Genomic DNA, 22,512 nt, shown 5'->3' with positions numbered 1-22,512 from the left:
GGGAAATGATCAAGGGAGCTCCGCGGTCGAGCTGATCTCTCCTTCCCTCAGGATCTGAGAGAGGAAATCGACAGGAGTCTCCTGAAGGTTCAGGATCTCGACTACGAACCTCAACTTCTCGATGAGGGAGATGCCCGCTTGCTGCAGCTACAGGAGACAGGAAACCAAGGTACTGACCGCAAACCTCCCCCCGCATTGATGTAGCACCTCTTGTGCGGCAAAGCAACACCCTCTCCGCGGTAGCAGCCACGATCTGCCCTCCAATCCCATCAGGAGATTGTAGGAGGAGGCGCCCAAAAGCTGGTCGAGGAGATGGGGTTTACAGGGGGGAAATGAAGGGGGAGACTGAACGCTGTGCTGTCCCCCTCCCTGGGATGGAGGGACAGTGTAGAGGGAGCTTTACTCTGTATCTCACCTGTGCTGTCGCTGTCCTGGGGTGGGGGGGGAAACAGTGTAGAGGGAGCTTTACTCCGTATCTAACCCCATGCTGTCCCCGTCCCTGGATGGAGGGACAATGTAGGGAGAGCTTTACACTCTATCTAACCCTATGCTGTCCTTAAGCTTGGGATGGAGGGACAGTGTAGAGGAAGCTTTACTCTGTGTCTAACCCCGTGCTGTCCCTGTCCCTGGGATGGTGGGGGGGTGGGGGGCAGTGTAGAGGGAGCTTTACCCTGTACCTAACCCCGTGCTGTGGGTGATTTTGTATCTGAGCTCCTTTTGTAATTTGGGTGTGTCCAGTGTTAATAATAATTGGCGTTGCACTGAAGGGGAATTTGGGCCAAAGCTGAGCCAACCTGTTTTTGGACAGTTGTTTGCAGTGGAGGTGATGTGACGTTTCTCTGGCTGATCTTTTTTGCAGGGCCCTACAATTACCTGTACCGGATGAAGGCTCTGGACGCTATCCGGCATGTAGGTGAGTGGCGGCCAGCAATTGTGGCCCCTCTGCCATGGCCGTGGGAGAGGGTGGCGGAGTGAGCCCTTTTAAAGCCATTGCCGTCCATGAAGTGTCAGGGTAGCCATGGTGCTCGTGTTGGGGGGGGATCTCACTGGGACAACTCGTGCGGTTCCCTCTGGCACCGCCGCTCAGCAGCACGTTGCAGCATTCTGGTCTCCCCGCTCCAGGGAAGATCTTCCTGAAGAAGGGCTGATGCCCGAAACGTCGATTCTCCTGCTCCTTGGAGGCTGCCTGACCTGCTGCGCTTTTCCAGCAACACCATTTTCAGCTCTGATCTGCAGTCCTCCCTTTCTCCTTTTTGAAGATGTTGTGCAAGGCTTCTGGAAAGATCCACGAGGATGTTGCCGGGGTTGGAGGGTTTGAGGCTGTAGGGAGAGGCTGGGGCTGTGTTGTTTTTCCCCCGGTGGCTGAGGGGTGACCTTACAGAGGCTTACAAAATCATGAGGGGGGCCAAAACTAGAGAGCATAGATTTAAGTTGAGCGGGGAAAAGATTCAAAAGGGACTTGAGGGACAATGTTTTCACACGAGCAAGCTGTGGCTGTTAATCTGTAGAGGCAGAGACTTTGAGTGTAAACCGGCCATTCCTGGTACCTTCCAGGAGCAAGTGAAAGCATCTGAAGGAGGATCGGGGAGCTGTACCACCTGACAAACCAGAAGGGCCGTGCTCTGGCATCCTGTGAACAGTTGTACGTCTGCTCCCCAGGTTAATACCAGGATGAACGGAACTGCACATAACACACAAGAGGGAGACCTTTAACTTGATGATCCAACTGCTACACCTTGTACCAACGCCTGGCTCCAGGACTGAGCAATGAAGGCAAATATGCGAAACACCCTTGTCACCCACCTTGTGGTTACAACTCCGCGTGGGTGGCACAGTGGTTAGCACTGCTGCCTCACAGCGCCAGGGACCCGGATTCAATTCCCACCTCAGGCAACTGTCTGTGTGGAGTTTGCACATTCTCCCCATGTCTGCGTGGGTTTCCTCCCACAGTCCAAAAATGTGCAGGTTAAGGGAATTGGCTGTGATAAATTGCCCGTAGTTGTTAGGTGCAGGCGTAAATGTAGGGGTATGGGTGGGTTGCACTTCAGAGGGTCGGTGTGGACTTGTTGGGCCGAAGGGCCTGTTTCCACACTGTAAGTAATCTAATCTAATATCTAATCTTTCTCTTTAAACCTATCTTTGACCTTCCCCCTCTACAATACTGGTCCTATTTTTATTTTTTTTAAAAATCCCAATTATGATTTTTGTTTAAAACAAAATCACTTCAAAACCAGTCGACTTAGCAGAGTGTCATGTGTAGATTTTCGTCCGTCGTCTTGGCGATTCTGCTTTGCGGGTCTTTGATAGATAAAGGTACCTTTTTTTAAGAGAGCAGTTCTGCGGACAGTCTGTATTGTTCTGTTTATGTTGTTGATCTTTGCTGCTCTGGGTAACTGTTCAAAATGTCTACTATTTATGCCCCAAGACGTTCATTGGTTTTAATATCATCAAAATACTAAAGTCAAACTTGCTTGGAGTTTGGTATCCTGGGGCATAATTTAAACCAATTAGCTGAATTTGATTTTTGTCTCCCAGCAACCCAAGTACTGCTAGCTGTTCAACTAACTGTTACGCTGTAAAGTTTCCACGACTGTGTGCTTGTCTTGAGTCATTGCGAGCTTTTCAACTCTTTAAAGGTACAGTACACCTCTCCTCTTCATTTAAAGACTGAAGGGTCTGTTTCCATGCTGTACACCTGAAGCTAACTCACTGCAGCACGGGTAGATGATTTGAGAAGGTGTTTAGCACGTTTGTCTTCTTTGCTCGGCCCTTGATAGAGGGTGTAGCAGTTCGGACATCAAATTAAGGTGTCCTCTTGTGTGCTATGTGCACTTCCAGTTAGTAACCTGGAGAGCACACGTGCCACTGTTCGCAGGATGCCTAAACGCTGTCCTTCTGGCCTGTCTGGTTGTACAGCTCCCTGATCCTTCGCCTCTCTAGATACTTTCACTTGCGCCTGGAAGGTACAGGAATGGCTTCTTTTCCACTTTATAAAGTCTCTGGCTCGACAGGTTGACACCCACCGCTTACAGCAACTGATGAGAGTAAAAGGTATCTGGCAATCTGCAGCTTTTGAGATGGGTTTTTTTTAAGTACAGAACAAAAACTGTTTCCTCTTCAGAGAGGTTCAAAACATTACCCCCCCCCTTCTCCCCCCGCCCAACCCACAAGCTGTTCAGCTGTTCAGGAGCCAGGTTTGGCAGGCAGGAGGCTTCTGGTCAGTAGTCCATCTGTTGTAGGCCAAAGCTCCATTTGTTCATAGGCCCTGGCTCCTGCCTGTCTGTAACCCAGGCTTCCTCGAGGAAGCAGCTGTGTAAACAGCGCTTACCAAGAGTATCGAGTCACTTTTTGTTTAAAGAAACGAAACTGTATTCCTTTCCACTAATCTTTTTGGGTTTTGAAAACCGTCGCTTTCCTTTTTCACTCCAATATTCTTGGAAAGGGAGGCAGTCTTTTTATTTTAAAACTTCACCTACGCTTCCCTCGTAACCCGGCCTGCCAGCATTTTGTGTGCACAGTTGTCCTGGGGAAGGAGTTACGTGGAGAAGCTGGGGATCGGGGCGGAGGAGGTTAATGGGCAGACTGAATCGAGGAGAATCAAAACGCGTCGAGAGAACAGGGGGGTTACCGTTCCCACGGGTGGGGGGGGTGAGTGAGTCATCAAGAGAGGGATGAGGAGGATTTGTGGAGCAGGGAATTTTTTTTAAATTCCGAGACGGCTGGGGAGGGTTTTTACAGGAGAAAGAGTGGCGTGCGGGATTCATCGGGGAGCCCCAGTACAGAGTCGGTGGGCTGAATGGCCTCCTCCAGGCAATACTGTATGTTGTGCCGACCTTCACTGTGTGCTGTCCCTGCAGATCTCCCCACCGGCGAGGGCACCGATTTCGTCAAATACCTGACCGGGAAGAGTTTCCGGAACTTTCTGATGGAGCTGCGGGAGGGAAACACGCCGTTCAGAGGGGTCCGTAAGAATCTCATCGACAAGCTCATCGATGGCTACGAGTCAGCACGTCACGGCACAGCGGTAAGTGTCCTGCTGCCAGAACAGCAGACATGTGGGGCCAAACGGCCATCCTGTGCTGTGTGCCAGGGGGCTTTGCCACTCGCTGTGTGCGTCGCGTCCAGTGAGGTACAGCAGCAGGCCATTCGGCCCTTCCCTGTCGTTCGATGCAGTCATGGCTGACCTGATTGTGGTCTCGGCCGCACTTTCCTGACTGTGCTCCACCCCCCTCGATCTCTCTCCCGTTCCCTCGTCAGTCAGAAATCTTTAACTTGAATATCACCCAGCGCTCTACAGGACCCAGTTCTACAGACTCCCAGAGATGGAATCTTCCCCCTCCCTTTTTTTTTCCTGAAAGGATGGCCCCTCCCTCCTTCAGATTTCCATTCCACCTGAGGAAGGGGTGGGAGCCCTTTCAGCATCTTTCACATTGTCCCTCCCCATTTTCACTTGATTCGATTTTTATTATTGCCACGTGTACCTAAGTACAGTGAAAGATTTCCTTTTGCGTGCAGTGCGACCACATGTCACAGAATCCCGACAGTGTGGAAGCAGGCCACTTGACTCATCGAGTCCACGCCTGCGCTCTGAAGAGCATCCCACCCAACCCCATCCCTGTAACCCAACATTTCCTATGGCCAATCCACCCTAACCTGCACATCCCTGGGGCACTATGGGACAATTTAGCATGGCCAATCCACCCTAACCCCTGTTTGTATGTGCGTGCGTGTGCCTGCCTGTGTGAGACTATTGGTGGGGAGGGTGACCTTGGAAGAGAACCTGCAGAGGGTGTGTGTGTGTGAATTGTTGGCGTGTGGAAGGTGAGTCGGTGTCCCCCCCCCCCCCCCCCCCCCCCCCCCCCCCCCAGGAAGGATATCGGGCTGTGGTGAACAGTGAGTTATATTTGTGTGTTTTCACCGAAGGCTTGACGGAAACCTTCCGATTTCTGGCTCTGTCGGGTGACCGTTCTCTCACCTTGTTCCCATTACCTTGTTTGTTTCTGTTGCAGTTCTTCGGGAAAGTGGAGTATCTGAAGTATCAGCACGCTGTCAATGAGCTGACCGCGATGTGAGTTAACTTCTGTTACGGTCAGCTTAAACTGAATCCTGCTCCACTCAGCACTACGGCTTGGACTGTTTCAAAGGTTGTCACTAACACTGGCGAGCGCAGTCGCAATTGCCCGTTCCTAATTGCCCCCCCCCCCTCCTGGAGAAGGTAGGGGGTGAGGTGCCACCTTAAACCGCTGCGCAGCAGTGTGGTTTTTTTAGATTAGATTACTTACAGTGTGGAAACAGGCCCTTCGGCCCAACAAGTCCACACCGCCCCGCCGAAGCGCAACCCACCCATTCCCCTACATCTACCCCTTACCTAACACTACGGGCAATTTAGCATGGCCAATCCACCCTAACCTGCACATCTTTGGACTGTGGGAGGAAACCGGAGCACCCGGAGGAAACCCACGCAGACACGGGGAGGACGTGCAAACTCCACACAGTCCGTCGCCTGAGGCAGGAATTGAACCCGGGTCTCTGACGCTGTGAGGCAGCAGTGCTAATCACTGTGTCACCCCGATGGAGTGTGTAGAGTCTCCCGATGGAGTGTGTTCTGTGATAGTCCGACTCAGTGATTCTCTTTGCTGTCTTGTGGAATAGTCTCCACTTGTTCAGATGAGTACAGCTCTAATACCCTCAGGGAACTCTCTTCCATCCAGGGACAAAGCACCCCCCTCCCCAATGCTTGATTGGCACCGCATTCACTCCCCCCACCACCATGCTCCGTTGCGGCAGTGTGTACCATCTACAAGATGCACCACAGTGACTCCGTAGACAGCACTTTACCAACCCCGTGGCCACTAAAACCTTTCCGATGACCGAGGTCCGGCTAACTGGCCTACAGTTTCCTATTTTCTGCCTCCCTCCCTCCCTATGAACTGAAGTGTTGTTTTTGCTCTTTTCAGTCCCCTCCCCGACTCCCAGAGATTCCCGAAAGGTTTCCTCTGCCATCTCCTTCAGGGCTGGAGCCCACCTGGTCCAGGTGGTTTAACCACCTTCTTCAGACCTTTTTTATTTTTTTGGCTTTCCCTAGCACCTTCTCCTCAGTGCTGGCCACTACACTCCCGTCTGCTTCCCCCCCCCCCCCCCCCCCCCCCCCCAAACCTCTCGAAGTTCTGGTATGTTACTCTGTCTTGTGCTGTGAAAACCAATGCGAAGTCCCTATTCAGTTCCTCACTACAATTTCTCCAGCGTTGTTTTCCTGTGGTCCGACATTCACTCTTACCTCTCTCCTATATATCGAACAAAAACACAAGTAATTTTTAAAATATTACTCTTTGATTTCACCATCTTCCCCCCCCCCTTTTGCTTTTTTTTTCCCTGTTATCCTCTGCTGGTTTTTTAAAGGCTTCCCAATAACCTTTTTGCTACCATATGTGCTGCTGCTTTGATGCTGGCCTTGACTTCCCCTGTCGGTCATAGTTGTCTCATCCTCCCCATAAATATGTTCTGACTCCCTTGGGATGAATCCCTGCTGTGCCTCTAACATTACATCCCAGAAACTCCGACAGTTGCTGCTCCACCACCTTCTCTGTTAGGGTCCCCTTTCTCTTCTTCTCCCCCCCCCCCCCCATCTTTTTGTAAGTAATACTCGATTATAATACCATTACATCTGATTCCAGCTTCTCCCCCTCAGACTGCAGGGTGAATTTGATCATATTACAGTCACTACCCACTAGCGGATCCTTCGGCGCTCTAATCAAATCTGCTCCGAACACATGGTGGCTCAGTGGTTAGCACCGCTGCCTCGCAGCGCGAGGGACCCAGGTTCGATTCCAGCCTCGAGTGACTGTGCAAACTCCACGTAAGACATTCTCCCTGTGTCTGTGTGGGTTTCCTCCCGGGTGCTCTGGTTTCTTCCCACAGTCCAAAGATGGTGCAGGTTAGGGTGAACTGGCCATTCTAAAAAATTGCCCATTGTCCAGAGGGTCGGTGTGGACTTGTTGAGCCAAAGGGCCTGTTTCCACACTGTAGGGAATCTAATCCCCCCCAAAAAAACCCCATCCCCTGGCCCACAAGCCTCATTCCTGATGAAGGGCTTATGCCCGAAAGATCGACTCTCCTGCTCCTCGGACGCTACCTGACCCTCTGTGCTTTTCCAGCACCACTCTCTCGACTCTGATCTCCAGCGTCTGCCATCCTCACCTTCTCCCTCTGTTACACCACACCGAATCCAGCGTTGCCTATTCCCTAGTCAGCTCAATCACCAGCTGCTCCAAAACGAACCCTCTCGGACATTTCACAAATTCCATTTGAGATCCACTGCCTGATTTCTCCCAGTCCACCTGCGTACTGAGGTTCCCCTGTTGATATTGTAAGAGTTTTTCCACCTCCTGGTTTATTTTCTTCCCCACGTCCTAACCACAGCTCGGAGACTTATTAGATTACTTACAGTGCGGAAACAGGCCCTTCAGCCCAACAAGTCCACACCGACCCGCCGAAGCCCAACCCACCCAAGACCCATTCCCCGACATTTACCCCCTTCACCTAACACTACGGGCAATTTGGCGTGGCCAATTCCCCTAACCTGGACATTTATGGACTGTGGGTGGGGAGGAAACTGGAGCACCCAGAGGAAACCCACGCAGACACTGTGTGGGAGAATGTGCAAACTCCACACAGAGTCGCCTGAGGAGGGGATTGAACCCGGGTCTCTGGTGCTGTGAGGCAGCAGTGCTAACCACTGTGCCGCCGTCTACGCACCCCCCCCCCGGTCCGGCTCTTTACCCTTTGTGATTCCTCAGTTGGGAACTACACCTTCCGACTCTACACCACATCTTTCTGTCGATTCTATATTTCATTTCTTCCTAACGCGGCGACCCATCTACCTGTCCTTTTCGATAGGACGTGTACCCTTTGGATATTTATCCCTGCACTGATCCCTTTGCAGCTGCATCTCGCTGATGCCATCATACCGGCCGGTTTTCAATCTGTGCTACAAACCCCCTTTGTTTTGTACACTGCGTGCACTTACGTGCAACACCCTCAGTCCTGCATTACTGACCCTTCTCAGTTTTTGTCCCCCTTGTCTGTTTTGTGTGTGTGTGTGAAGTTGATTATTTTAGTGACTTAGTTGCCAAGTTGATTTTTTTTTTCAACATTTTGTACAGGTTGTTTCGTTTGTAACCAGTACATATTTTGGGCGGCACGGTGGCACAGTGGTTAGCACTGCTGCCTCACAGCGCCAGAGACCCGGGTTCAATTCCCGCCTCAGGCGACTGACTGTGTGGAGTTTGCACGTTCTCCCCGTGTCTGCGTGGGTTTCCTCCGGGTGCTCCGGTTTCCTCCCACACTCCAAAGATGTGCAGGTCAGGTGAATTGGCCATGCTAAATTGCCCGTAGTGTTAGGTAAGGGGTAGATGTAGATGTAGGGGTATGGGTGGGTTACGCTTCGGCGGGGCGGTGTGGACTTGTTGGACCGAAGGGCCTGTTTCCACACTGTAAGTAATCTAATCTAATCTAATCTAATATTTAACTTCAATCTGAAAGTGACCCATATGAGTCAAATCAGCAGTTACTACCAGCTGCGGTCGGTTCTGCTGTAGTACCATAAGAAAATTGCATAATAACAGCACCGTTTAAACTAATAGAGTCAGTCATGTTCTAACCAATACGGGCTTTATAAGCCTGTGCTTTCAAAAACAACAGTTTCCCAAATTCGCCAATCGCGTCCCAGTGAATTTGTGTTAGCCGAAACGCACGTTATAACCGAGTCACCTGTAGTGAAATTGCACTTTATCTGTGTCCCTGTTTTTTTTTTTTGCAATGGGCGCAGAATTCCCACAATGCCTCCAAATTCTCTCCCCCCCCCCCGTGCTGCGTCTCACTTTCTGGGACTCCCCAGAGGCTGATATCCCGTCACCCTTTTTTTAGGCGGATGTGGGAAAACCTTGCCTCTGCTACAGCCTCGTCAAGAGTTGACTCCCAGAGCGCGAGGGATATCGGTCACAGTCGCACAGCACGGAAGCAGACCCTTCCGAGCCCATCCATTATCCCCAAACTCAACCAGTCCCACCTGCCTGCTCCTGGCCCGTATCCCTTTCCCAGTCACGTACTTATCCAAATGCCTTTTAAACGTTGTCACAGTACCCACATCCACCACTTCCCCAGGAAGCTCATTCCACTCTATTTCTTAAACAAAAAGTTGCCTCTCTCGATGTTTTAAATCATTCTCCTCTCACCTTTTTAAAAAGTACACCTCCTAGTTTTGAACTCTCCCACCCCAGGGAACAGACCCTTGTCGGTCACCTTGTCAATGCCCCTTGTGATTTTTAAAAATATAAACCTCAATAAGGTCACCCCTCCACTTCCTAGTTGTTCCACTCTATTTTAATCTCGAACCCTCCATTCCCAGCAACTGCCCGGTAAATCTCTTCTGAGCCCCCTCCAGTTTAATACTGTCCTTCCTGTAACAGGGCGGCCCAGAGCTGGACACAGCTCTCCAGACGAGGCCTCACCAACGTCCTGTACAACCCCAAGATGACGTAACCCCAAGATGACGTCCCCCCAACTCCAGTCTGAGCAAGGAAGGCAAGCAAGTCAAATGCCTTTAACCAGCCCTTCTCCATGTGACGCAAACATCACAGGATTATGTCCCCGAACCCCTCGGGGGAAGTCCCGCTGTTCTCCAACACTAACTCAGGGCCTGATTTGTATAAGCCCTACTCTTGTTTGCATTACCAAACTGTGTAAATTATCCAAATGAAACTCCATCTCTGTCAGCCAGTGCTCCCTGATTGGTGCCATTAATCTCCTCCAGTAAGATTGAAGAACTTTTGAATCTGTGAGCTCCTACCTGGCTGAAACCAGGTTAGCCAGGAGGGAGGTGGTCTCTCCTTTCCTGACCAAGGCATGAACAGATTCTGGTGAATCTCCTGTCCACTGTAACCATGTCATCCTTGATAGTCCGTTACTCCAGTTGTGTCGTGTTCAGCTGCAGCATGACCTTCCCTGCTCCTGTAATCCATGCCACCTTCATTACTCTGTTGACTTGCCCCGTGACCTTCTACAATCTGTGGACAAGCACCCCAACGTCCCTCTGCTCCTCCTGAGCTAACTCGGGCGGCTGCTGTTCACTCAGTACTCCCTCGTTGTGTTCCACCTTCCAAAGTCCCCTAGCTCTGGCTGATCTGATCAGTCGGCTGGAGGCAAGATTCCTGTGTCTGTGAATCGATTCACAGACTGGGATTGTTCTCCGAGCAGGGAAGGGTTCAGGGGGAGATTGGAGAGGGGTTGGGGGGAGGGAATATGAGGGAGAATTATCAGAGGGCAGTGAGGGACACTGGAGGAGAGAGAAGGGGTGTGCCCTCGCCCGAGTAACCACGCAGCCTGGCCTAAGGCTTGTCTGTGTTCTCTCCCACAGCCTTCAATCCCGGAACAGCAGAGGCCCAGCCCAGCACCAGGCTGCAGCGAAAGAGCTGACCCATTCCCCCGAGAGCACCCCTCCCAGCACCATCCAGGTCACCTACCTGCCGTCCAACCAGAAGAGCAAGAGACCCAAACACTTCCTCGAGCTGAAGAGCTTCAAGGACAACTACAACACGCTGGAGAGTACGCTGTGAAAGGGGGGCACAGTCTGATCCCATCACCAACACAGGCCGGAGAGCGCACGGTGAGGGGGCACAGTCTGATCCCATCACCAACACAGGCCGGAGAGCGCACGGTGAGGGGGCACAGTCTGATCCCACTCCCATCACCAACACAGGCCGGAGAGCGCACGGTGAGGGAGCACAGTCTGATCCCACTCCCACCGCTAACACAGGCCGGAGAGCGCACAGTGAGGGGGCACAGTCTGATCCCACTCCCACCGCTAACACAGGCCGGAGAGCGCACAGTGAGGGGGCACAGTCTGATCCCACCCCCACCGCTAACACAGGCCGGAGAGCGCACAGTGAGGGGGCACAGTCTGATCCCACCACCACCACAGGCCGAGAGAGCGCACAGTGAGGGGGCACAGTCTGATCCCACTCCCAACACAGGTCGGAGAGCGCACAGTGAGGGGGCACAGTCTGATCCCACCCCCACCGCTAACACAGGTCGGAGAGCGCACGGTGAGGGGCACAGTCTGATCCCACTCCCACCGCTAACACAGGCCGGAGAGCGCACAGTGAGGGGGCACAGTCTGATCCCACCACCAACACAGGCCGGAGAGCGCACAGTGAGGGGGCACAGTCTGATCCCACCACCACCACAGGCCGGAGAGCGCACAGTGAGGGGGCACTGTCTGATCCCACTCCCATCACCAACACAGGCCGGAGAGCGCACGGTGAGGGGCACAGTCTGATCCCACCACCACCGCTAACACAGGCCGGAGAGCGCACAGTGAGGGGGCACAGTCTGATCCCACTCCCACCGCTAACACAGGCCGGAGAGCGCACAGTGAGGGGGCACAGTCTGATCCCACCCCCACTGCTAACACAGGCCGGAGAGCGCACAGTGAGGGGGCACAGTCTGATCCCACTCCCACCGCTAACACAGGCCGGAGAGCGCACAGTGAGGGGGCACAGTCTGATCCCACCACCACCGCTAACACAGGCCGGAGAGCGCAGAGTGAGGGGGCACAGTCTGATCCCACCACCACCGCTAACACAGGCCGGAGAGCGCACGGTGAGGGGCACAGTCTGATCCCACCCCCACCGCTAACACAGGCCGGAGAGCGCACAGTGAGGGGGCACAGTCTGATCCCACCACCACCACCGACTCAGGCTGGAGAGCGCACGGTGAGGGAGCACAGTCTGATCCCACTCCCAACACAGGTCGGAGAGCGCACAGTGAGGGGGCACAGTCTGATCCCACCCCCACCGCTAACACAGGCCGGAGAGCGCACAGTGAGGGGGCACAGTCTGATCCCACTCCCAACACAGGTCGGAGAGCGCACAGTGAGGGGGCACAGTCTGATCCCACTCCCAACACAGGTCGGAGAGCGCACAGTGAGGGGGCACAGTCTGATCCCACCACCACCACAGGCCGGAGAGCGCACAGTGAGGGGGCACAGTCTGATCCCACTCCCAACACAGGTCGGAGAGCGCACAGTGAGGGGGCACAGTCTGATCCCACCCCCACCAACAACACAGGTCGGAGAGCGCACAGTGAGGGGGCACAGTCTGATCCCACCACCACCACAGGCCGGAGAGCGCACAGTGAGGGGGCACAGTCTGATCCCACTCCCAACACAGGTCGGAGAGCGCACAGTGAGGGGGCACAGTCTGATCCCACCCCCACTGCTAACACAGGCCGGAGAGCGCACAGTGAGGGGGCACAGTCTGATCCCACCCCCACCGCTAACACAGGCCGGAGAGCGCACAGTGAGGGGGCACAGTCTGATCCCACCACCACCAACAACACAGGTCGGAGAGTGCACAGTGAGGGGGCACAGTCTGATCCCACCCCCACCGCTAACACAGGCCGGAGAGCGCACAGTGAGGGGGCACAGTCTGATCCCACCCCCACCGCTAACACAGGCCGGAGAGCGCACAGTGAGGGGGCACAGTCTGATCCCACTCCCACCGCTAACACAGGCCGGAGAGCGCACAGTGAGGGGGCACAGTCTGATCCCACCGCCAACACAGGCCGGAGAGCGCACAGTGAGGGGGCACTGTCTGATCCCACTGCCACCGCTAACACAGGCCGGAGAGCGCACAGTGAGGGGGCACAGTCTGATCCCACCGCCAACACAGGCCGGAGAGCGCACAGTGAGGGGGCACTGTCTGATCCCACTGCTAACATGGGCTGGAGAGTATGCCATGAGGACATTTCCCCCTCCTCCCCCCCCCTCCAAGTTTATGATGCAGTCTCGTGTTTATATGGTCTGTTTTATTGCATATCACTAATCCTGCACTGGGCCCGGGTCTGTCGCTGTACAACGCTGGCGGATAGGTTGGCTATTCTTTAAGTGTCTCCGTTAAAATCCTGGAAGCTGTTCTGTACCCCCTTCAGTGCCTGCACTCCAGTCTGGAATTACCTCGGTGCCATTTTCAATGATGGTGTCCTGTGTATTCTGCCAATCTTCTGTTATTGGGATTGAGTTGATTTTGTTAAAAGAAACAACTTTTGGCACTGTACAAGACAGGCTGGCATTTGTGTTTTTATTCATCTGTTTAAAAAAGTTCAGCATCCATCCCGCAAACAAAACCACATCAAACTGTTCGGCCTGTTTTAAACACAGGAAATAATTTAAATAGTGGAATGAACTGAAATCTTAAAAACAGTGATTCTGAAAGATATTTACAATGATCTTGAAAGCCTTGAGTGTGGTGGAACCGGGCAACAGTGTGGAGAGAAGGGGTTTGGGAGCTTCACCCTAGTCACTTTGGTACATGTCCCATCTCCCAATTATAGACTAGAACAGCAGCAGGAATAGCACATCTGCAAACTCCATGTGGTGCAGAACATGTCGATTATGGGCCTGAGTTCCAGGGTAAAACACTCCCTCAACAAGTCTGTCACCCCATACTCTCTCTGTGCTGGGAGAGGCAGTGTAGAGGGAGCTTTACTCTGTATCTAACCCCATCCTGTCCCTGGGTGGGAGGGACAGTGTAGAAGGAGCTTTACTCTCTATCTAACCCCATGTTGTCCCTGTCCCTGGGAGTGTTGTGGGTGGGACGGTGGGTGGGTGGGTGGGTGGGACAGTGTAGAGGAAGCTTTACTCTGTATCGAACCCGTACTGTGTCCAGCAGAGATTCACACGGATGATCCCTGGAATGGTAGGCCTCACAGCACTAGAGATCCGGGTTCAATTCCCGCCTCAGGCGACTGACTGTGTGGAGTTTGCACGTTCTCCCTGTGTCTATGTGGGTTTCCTCCGGGTGCTCCGGTTTCCTCCCACAGTCCAAAGATGTGCAGGTCAGGTGGATTGACCATGCTAAATTGCCCCTAGTGTTAGGTAAGGGGTAGATGTAGGGGTATGGGTGGGTTGCGCTTTGGCGGGTCGGTGTGGACTTGTTGGGCCGAAGGGCCTGTTTCCACACTGTAAGTAATCTTAAAAAAACATATGAGGAACGGCTGAGGATCGTGGGATTGTATTCATTGGAGTTTAGAAGATTAAGGGGAGACTTAATAGAGACGTACAAGATAATAGGTGGCTTGGAGAGGGTGGACGCTAGGAAATTGTTTCTGTTAGGTGAGGAGACTAGGACCCGTGGACACAGCCTTAAAATTAGAGGGGGTAAATTCAGAACAGAAATGCGGAGACATTTCTTCAGTCAGAGAGTGGTGGGCCTGTGGAATTCATTGCCGCAGAGTGCAGTGGAGGCCGGGACGCTAAATGTCTTCAAGGCAGAGATTGATAGATTCTTGTTGTCTCGAGGAATTAAGGGATACGGGGAGAATGCGGGTAAGTGGAGTTGAAATGCCCATCAGCCATGACTGAACTCGATGGGCCGAATGGCCTTACTTCCACTCCTATGTCTTATGGTCTAACCCCGTGCTGTCACTGTCCCTGTCCCTGGGAGTTTGAGTGGGGGGGAAGGGGGGAGAGAAACAGTGTAGAGGGAGCTTTTTATTGTCAGTTTAAAACAAGAGTAAGACAACTTCTAGTCTGTCATCGAACTCTGCGCTGTCTGAGGGAGCATCAAGGGAGCTTTAGAGTAGAGGGAGTTTGAGAGTGTGGGGATGTGGAGCTCTCTCCCACCATAGTGTTTGTTGATGTTGGGGGTTAGTTCAGTCTTCCACGAGTGAAGTATTCGGTCACTCAGCCCTCAACAGTAAACCTGAGCCATAGCCAGCAGCAAGGTTTTACTGAGGGAGGGGGGTGTTGGTTTTCAGCGGACTTGTTCCTGCTGTCACGATGTTTCCAGCACTCGTACCAAGGCCTTGGGTTTCCTGCAGCCCACGGGGTGTCTGGCAGAGAGGGAACAGAAACACAAGGAACTTTTCACTTCCCTCACCTTTTTGAGAAAGCAAGGTATTTTAAAGAGAGGCACCGTCTGGGGCTCTAACCCTTGTGGGCCGTCACTGGCATTTTAGCCCAGAAACAGGCCCTTCGGCCCAACAAGTCCACGCCGACCGGGTTTCCGAAAACGAACATTAGCCGTTTCCCAGCATTTGGCCCACGTCCCTCTAAATCTTTCTTCCCATCTGTGTACCTCACCAAATGTTGTAACTAATACCCACATCTACCACTTCCTCAGGAAGTTCATTCCACACACCAACCACTCCCTGTCCAAAAAAATGTTGCCTCCTCCTGTTTAAAATCTCTCTCTCCTTCAGAATGTGCCCCCTAATAGTGAAATCCCCAATCGTAGGGAAAAGACACCAGCCATTCACCTTATCCATGCCTGTGAAGAGGTTTATAAAATCATAAGGTTACCCCCTCAACCACCGACACTCCAGGGAGACAAAGTCCCAGCCTATCCTTGTATCCCAAACCCTCTACACCCGGCAGCATCCTGGTAAATCTCTTCTGAACCCTCTCCAGTTTAGTAATCTCCTTCCTGTAACAGGGCGACTAGAGCTGGACACAGTTCTCCAGACGAGGCCTCACCAAGGTCCTGTACAACCCCAACATGACGTCCCCAACTCCTGTACTCAAAGGTCTGAGCGATGAAGGAGGGTGCGCTAAATGCCTTTTTAACACCCACCCCACCCACCCACCCATGACAGTTTCAGTAAACAAAATGCCAAGGTGGGATTTGAACCTGCAGCCAGACAGCATTACCCCGGTTTAACGAGCTCAGCACCATCACTTATGCCACGGGGCCATCTCCCTAATTGCAACCAGAAAGTCTCCTCTCCATCATCCCACACTCCCTTCCCTCACTGTCCACTGCTAGTCCAGTGACTCATCATAGAGATGTACAGCACGGAAACAGACCCTTCGGTCCAACCCGTCCATGCCGACCCAGATATCCCAACCCAATCTAGTCCCACCTGCCAGCACTTGGCCCATATCCCTCCAAACCCTTCCTATTCATGTCCCCATCCAAATGCCTCTTAAATGTTGCAATTGTACCAGCCTGCACCACATCCTCTGGCAGCTCATTCCATACACGTACCACCCTCTGCATGAAATAGTGCCCCTTAGGGTCTCTTTTATATCTTTCCCCTCTCACCCTAAACCTATGCCCCTCAATTCTGGACTCCCCCCACCCCAGGGAAAAGACTTTGTCCATTTATCCTATCCATGCCCCTATAATTTTGTAAACCTCTATAAGGTCTCCCCTCAGCCTCTGACGCTCCAGGGAAAACAGCCCCAGCCTGTTCAGCCTCTCCCTGTAGCTCAAATCCTCCAACCCTGGCCAACATCCTTGTAAATCTTTTCTGAACCCTTTCAAGTTTCACAACATCTTTCCGATAGGAAGGAGACCAGAATTACACGCAATATTCCAACAGTGGCCTAACCAATGTCCTGTACAGCCGCAACATGACCCTCCCAAGTCCTGGACTCAATACTCTGACCAATAAAGGAAAGCATACCAAACGCTGCCTTCACTATCCTATCGACCTGCAACTCCACTTTCAAGGAGCTATGAACCTGCACTCCAAGGTCTCTTTGTTCAGGAACACTCCCCAGGACCTTCCCATTAAGTGTATAAGTCTGTTCTGATTTGCTTTCCCAAAATGCAGCACCTCGCATTTATCTGAATTAAACTCCATCTGCCACTTCTCAGCCCATTGGCCCATCTGGTCCAGATCCTGTTGTAATTGGAGGTAACCCTCTTCGCTGTCCACTACGCATCCAATTTTGGGGTCATCTGCAAACTTACTAACTGTACCTCTTATGCTCACATCCAAATCATTAATATAAATGACAAAAAGTAGAGGGCCCAGCACCGATCCTTGTGGCACTCCACTGGTCACAGGCCTCCAGTCTGAAAAACAACCCTCCACCACCACCCTCTGTCTTCTACCTTTGAGCCAGTTCTGTATCCAAATGGCTAGTTCTCCCTGTATTCCATGAGATCTAACCTTGCTCTCCAGTCTCCCATGGGGAACCTTGTCGAACGCCTTACTGAAGTCACATCCACCACTCTGCCCTCATCAATCCTCTTTGTTACTTCTTCAAAAAACTCCATCAAGTTTGTGAGACATGATTTCCCACACACACAGCCATGTTGGATGCACAGAAACAGACCCTTCAGTCCAATTGCTCCATGCTGACCCAGATTTTAATCTAGACCCATTTGCCCCAAGGCCCTTTTCCACGCTCCAACACCCTCTCACACCCCGTTCCCATTTACCTGGAGATAACCTGGGGGTCTGTGGTCGCTCGGCCATTGTATTGCTGGGAGGTGGCGGAGGAAGAGACCTTGTGAGAGGTCACGTACTCCAGACGGTCTTGCATCTCTCGGTTCTGCGTGGGAAGGTGGGAGTGGGAGAGAGAGAAAGGGGAGGCAGAAACCGTTAAGAGAAGGGAGCAGCGGGGGAAAAGAACGCTACGTTTGCCAAACCGGGAGCCCGAGGGAGCGTCTGAGGCGAGAGGGCGTTGCAGATTAGAGCCGTGTGGACGGGGATGTTCCTTCGGGAGAACCTTGTTCACCCTGAACGGTCAGCTCCCCAGAATCTCCAGCCCCTATCCCGAGGTCCCACACTCTCCTTCTCTCTCTCTCTCTCCCCCCCCCCACCCCAGGCATTCAGAGTTTCCCAAGACATTTTGGTTTGCATGCGGTGTTTCGTTCTGCTCTGACCGTTATCGGTCCGTGTCAGAGCGCCATGGTTTGGGAATCAGCGCCTTCCTGGCTGGCAATCAACTGTTCCCCCCACCCCCCCAAACAAAGTCCCCCATCCCCACTGTCTATCTTTGCTGTTGGAGGGTCAGTGCTGAGGGAGCGGGCACTGTCGGAGGGTCAGTGCTGAGGGAGCGGGCGCTGTCGAAGGGTCAGCGCTGTCGGAGGGTCAGTGCTGAGGGAGTTGGCACTGTTGGAGGGTCAGTGCTGAGGGAGCGGGTGCTATGGGAGGGTCAGTGCTGAGGGAGCGGGTGCTATGGGAGGGTCAGCGCTGAGGGAGCGGGCGCTGTCGAAGGGTCAGTGCTGAGGGAGTTGGCACTGTTGGAGGGTCAGTGCTGAGGGAGCGGGTGCTATGGGAGGGTCAGTGCTGAGGGAGCGGGTGCTGTCGGAGGGTCAGTGCTGAGGGAGTGGGTGCTGTGGGAGGGTCAGTGCTGAGGGTGCGGGCACTGTCAGAGGGTCAGTGCTGAGGGAGTGGGCACAGTCAGAGGGTCAGTGCTGAGGGAGTGGGCACAGTCAGAGGGTCAGTGCTGAGGGAGTGGGCACAGTCAGAGGGTCAGTGCTGAGGGAGTGGGCACAGTCAGAGGGTCAGTGCTGAGGGAGTGGGCACAGTCAGAGGGTCAGTGCTGAGGGAGTGGGCACAGTCAGAGGGTCAGTGCTGAGGGAGTGGGCACAGTCAGAGGGTCAGTGCTGAGGGAGAGGGCACTGTCGAAGGGTCAGTGCTGAGGGAGTGGGCGCTGTCGGAGGGTCAGTGCTGAGGGAGCGGGCGCTGTCGGAGGGTCAGTGCTGAGGGAGCGGGCGCTGTCGATCAGTGGGGAGCAATCCCAGTTTCTCCCAGTCTCCCCCTTCTCGGCTGAGCCCCCACAGATTCCTGTTCTGGGGAATTTCCATCATTGCGTCTGTCGGTGCCGTGATTCCATGTACCTCAGACTCCAGATGCTCCACACGCTCCTGTAGCTGCTGAATCAGCAGGTCCTTCTCCTCGATCTGAGTCCGGGAGCTCTGCATCTAGACAGAGAGAGAGAGAGACAAACAGGATCGCGGGGTTACAGATCCCTCCTCCATTCACCCGGCAACAAGGGAAGGGAACAAGACTCCCACAGGAGGGGGGGGGGAGGTCTTAGTTTTACATTCACTTGGATTATCAGGGCTGAGGGAGCGGGCACAGTCAGAGGGTCAGTGCTGAGGGAGCGGGTGCTGTGGGAGGGTCAGTGCTGAGGGAGTGGGTGCTGTCGGAGGGTCAGTGCTGTGGGAGGGTCAGTGCTGAGGGAGTGGGTGCTGTGGGTCAGTGCTGAGGGAGTGGGCACAGTCAGAGGGTCAGTGCTGAGGGAGTGGGCGCAGTCAGAGGGTTAGTGCTGAGGGAGCGGGTGCTGTGGGAGGGTCAGTGCTGAGGGAGTGGGCACTGTGGGAGAGTCAGTGCTGAGGGAGTGGGCACTGTCGGAGGGTCAGTGCTGAGGGAGCGGGCACAGTCAGAGGGTCAGTGCTGAGGGAGTGGGTGCTGTGGGAGGGTCAGTGCTGAGGGAGCAGGCGCAGTCAGAGGGTCAGTGCTGAGGGAGAGGGCACTGTCGGAGGGTCAGTGCTGAGGGAGCGGGCGTAGTGAGAGGGTCAGTGCTGAGGGAGCGGGCGTAGTGAGAGGGTCAGTGCTGAGGGAGTGAGCACAGTCAGAGGGTTAGTGCAAAGGGAGCGGGCACAGTCAGAGGGTCAGTGCTGAGGGAGCGGGCGCTGTCGGAGGGTCAGTGCTGAGGGAGCGGGCGCTGTCGGAGGGTCAGTGCTGAGGGAGCGGGCGCTGTCGGAGGGTCAGTGCTGAGGGAGTGGGCGCTGTCGGAGGGTCAGTGCTGAGGGAGCGGGCGCAGTCGGAGGGTCAGTGCTGAGGGAGCGGGCGCTGTCGGAGGGTCAGTGCACAGCTCCAAACCCTGGGCTATCCCAGAGTGTGGAGTAGGCTGGAGGGGTATCAGACTGTCCGACCCTGCCTGGGTATATGACAGAAAGAGAGAAAAACAGTTTGGGGGGGGCGGTGGAGGGAAGAGAGAGTGAGACATGTGGAGGTGGGAGAAAGGGAGGGAAAGAAATAGGGTGCGGGAATGAAGAGAGAGAGAGAGAGAGAGAGAAAAACACAAACAGAGAGAGAGAGGAAGGTGGAGAGGGGGATAAGATTCACAGACGGGGAGAGCGAGAGGAGATACAAAGAGCAGGACAGAGCAGTGAGAGAGAGATGGAGAGGGGGGATCGAGAGAGATGGGAGGGGGGCAATGGAGAGAGAGAGAGAGATTAAACAGTTCAGAAAGAGAGAGAGAGAGAGAGGGTTGAGGGGAGGAGAAAGACAGACAGAAGAGAGCGAAGTCAGGTGGGGAAGAGGGAGAAGGGAGAAACACAGATGGAGGGGAAACACAAATAAAGGAACAGAGAGGTACACACAGAGGGAGGGAGGGAGAGGGTTGAGGGAGAGAAAGACAGACACAGAGAACGAAGTAGGGGTGGGGAAGAGAGAGAAGGAGAAACACAGATGGAGGAATGAAGGAACAGAGAGGTACACACAGAGGGAGGGAGGGAGAGGGTTGTGCGTACAGCTGCGAGACAGACTCCCACCCACCTGCTCGATCATTTGCCTGACTTTCCTCTGCTGGCTCTTCAGCATATCATTGAGGTGACAGATCTTCTCCCTCAGGTTCTCGGCTTCTTTCTCCAGCTGCAACACCCTGGGAAAAGGAGGGGGGAAGCAGGTTAGTGGGAACACCCAGGCGGGAGGGAAGCGGGAGAGTGCGTTCAAACGGTGCCAACCATCTACCCTGGGAGAGCGCGAGGGCTGGAGATCAGAGTCCAAACGTGCAGCCTGATGAAGGGCTTATGCCTGAAACGTCGAACCTCCCGCCCCCTCAGATGCTGCCTGACCGGCTGTGCTTTTCCAGCACACCCCCCCCCCCCCCCACCATCTATCCTGTCAGCTCAAGCGAGGGAGTCCGGCTGAGACCTTTCAGAGTGAGATTGCACTTGACACAGCACACAGTGCAAAACTTACACACAAACTCAGAGTCCCTATGTTGTGCAGGCAGACCACTCGGCCCATCGAATCTACACTGACACCCCTGAAGAGCATCCCACCCAGATCCATTCCCCTTACCCTTATTCCCCATAACCCTGCATTTCCCCATGGCCAATCCACTCTAACCTACACATCCCCTGGGCACTATGGGACAATTTAGCATGGCCAATCCACCCGAACCTGCACATCCCTGGGCACTATGGGACAATTTAGCATGGCCAATCCACCCTAACCTGCACATCCCTGGGGCACTACGGGACAATTTAGCATGGCCATCCACCCTAACCTGTACATCCCTGGGCACTACGGGACAATTTAGCATGGCCAATCCACCCTAACCTGCACATCCCTGGGGCACTACGGGACAATTTAGCATGGCCAATCCACCCTAACCTGCACATCCCTGGACACTATGGGACAATTTAGCATGGCCAATCCACCCTAACCTGCACATCCCTGGGGCACTACGGGACAATTTAGCATGGCCAATCCACCCTAACCCTGCACATCCCTGGACACTATGGGACAATTTAGCATGGCCAATCCACCCTAACCTGCACATCCCTGGGCACTATGGGACAATTTAGCATGGCCAATCCACCCTAACCTGCACATCCCTGGGCACTGTGGGACAATTTAGCATGACCAATCCACCCTAACCTGCACATCCCTGGACACTATGGGACAATTTAGCATGGCCCAATCCACCCTAACCTACACATCCCTGGGCACTATGGGACAATTTAGCATGGCCAATCCACCCTAACCTGCACATCCCTGGGCACTATGGGACAATTTAGCATGGCCAATCCACCCTAACCTGCACATCCCTGGGCACTGTGGGACAATTTAGCATGACCAATCCACCCTAACCTGCACATCCCCTGGGGCACTATGGGGACAATTTAGCATGGCCAACCCACCCTAACCTGCGAATCTTTTGGACTGTGGGAGGAAATCAGAGCACCCGGAGGGAACCCACACAGACACGGGGAGTATGTGCAAACTCCACACAGTCAGTCGCCAGAGGACGGAATCAAACCCGGGTGTCTGGCACCGTTGAGGCAGCGGTGCTAACCAGTGAACCACCGTACTGCCTCTCTTGAACCACTGGAGTCCCTGTGCCCCCCTGTAGGTAGACCCACAGTGCCATTAGGGAGGGCGTGCCAGGACTCTGGCCTTGTAGGAAAGGCCGATACGTCCCCAAGTTGGGATGGGGGGAGGGGCTCGGAGAGGAACCTGCAGGGGGTGGTGTCCCCATCTACCCACTGCCCCTTGCTTTTCCGGATGGAAGCGGTTGCGGGTTTGGACGGTGTAGCCTGAGGATTTGAGTGAATTTCTGCCGCGTGTCTTGCTAATGGTGCACTGCTGAGCTAGGACGCAGGTCAGAGGTGATCTCGCGGACTGGTGGGACAAGGCAGAGAGCTGGCTGCCCTGGCTCACCCTTCAGCACCTCCTGCTGGAGAGCGCTTGCAAGCACAGCAGCACTGCATTGCCCGAGGAGAATTGGGTGGGGGCCGTTGGTCCCACTGCATTCGGGTAGCACCCCTTCCTACCTGTGTTGGTCGGTCTTGCCCGCTGCGATTCTGCGCCCTCATCTCTTCCAACTGGCGCTCGTTCTCGGTCATCCTCCCTGCCAGCACCGGTGTTCCTGTCAACGGGAACGGAGCGAGGCCGTTAAAATCCAGATTCAACTGGTTTTTCTGCTCGCTTCTCCCCCAGCGCCTCTCCCCTTCCCCCTCGAAGGGCCCCCCCCCCCCC

At 54.0% G+C, this 22,512-nt stretch overlaps 2 protein-coding genes across 5 annotated transcripts in view; one reads left to right on the top strand and one right to left on the bottom strand.

Annotated features, from left to right (window-relative positions):
• The window catches only part of LOC140474522 (protein C1orf43 homolog), a 17,216-nt gene extending 6,451 nt beyond the window's left edge, over nt 1–10,765 (top strand). For 2 of the 3 annotated variants that reach the window (XM_072567709.1, XM_072567710.1), the window contains exons 3-7: nt 52–169; nt 860–913; nt 3,858–4,024; nt 5,010–5,068; nt 10,415–10,765. In XM_072567709.1, coding sequence (XP_072423810.1) covers nt 52–169; nt 860–913; nt 3,858–4,024; nt 5,010–5,068; nt 10,415–10,613 — 597 coding nt within the window. In that variant the 3' untranslated portion in view covers nt 10,614–10,765. Of the gene's footprint in view, nt 1–51; nt 170–859; nt 914–3,857; nt 4,025–5,009; nt 5,069–9,467; nt 9,569–10,414 lie in introns of those variants that run through there. The other variant, XM_072567711.1, reaches the window with a different exon arrangement.
• Nucleotides 10,538–22,404, bottom strand: LOC140474521 (uncharacterized). Of its 2 annotated transcripts, none has more exons than XM_072567707.1 (5): nt 22,308–22,404; nt 20,302–20,407; nt 18,636–18,719; nt 17,229–17,341; nt 10,538–14,889 (listed from the first exon to the last, which is right to left on the bottom strand). In XM_072567707.1, exon 5 carries the CDS (start codon nt 12,802–12,804, stop codon nt 11,635–11,637), a length of 1,170 nt encoding a protein of 389 aa, XP_072423808.1. In that variant the 5' UTR covers nt 12,805–14,889; nt 17,229–17,341; nt 18,636–18,719; nt 20,302–20,407; nt 22,308–22,404; the 3' UTR covers nt 10,538–11,634. The 2 variants fall into 2 exon arrangements, with proteins under 2 accessions (XP_072423808.1, XP_072423809.1); XM_072567708.1 differs by having other exon boundaries at nt 13,123–14,889.
• Nucleotides 22,405–22,512: the final 108 nt, after the last annotated feature.

Source organism: Chiloscyllium punctatum, unplaced genomic scaffold (assembly GCF_047496795.1).
Source record: "Chiloscyllium punctatum isolate Juve2018m unplaced genomic scaffold, sChiPun1.3 scaffold_1046, whole genome shotgun sequence".
In the NCBI taxonomy this organism is placed as follows: Eukaryota; Metazoa; Chordata; class Chondrichthyes; order Orectolobiformes; family Hemiscylliidae; genus Chiloscyllium; species Chiloscyllium punctatum.
This window is presented reverse-complemented; position numbering and strand designations above follow the sequence as displayed.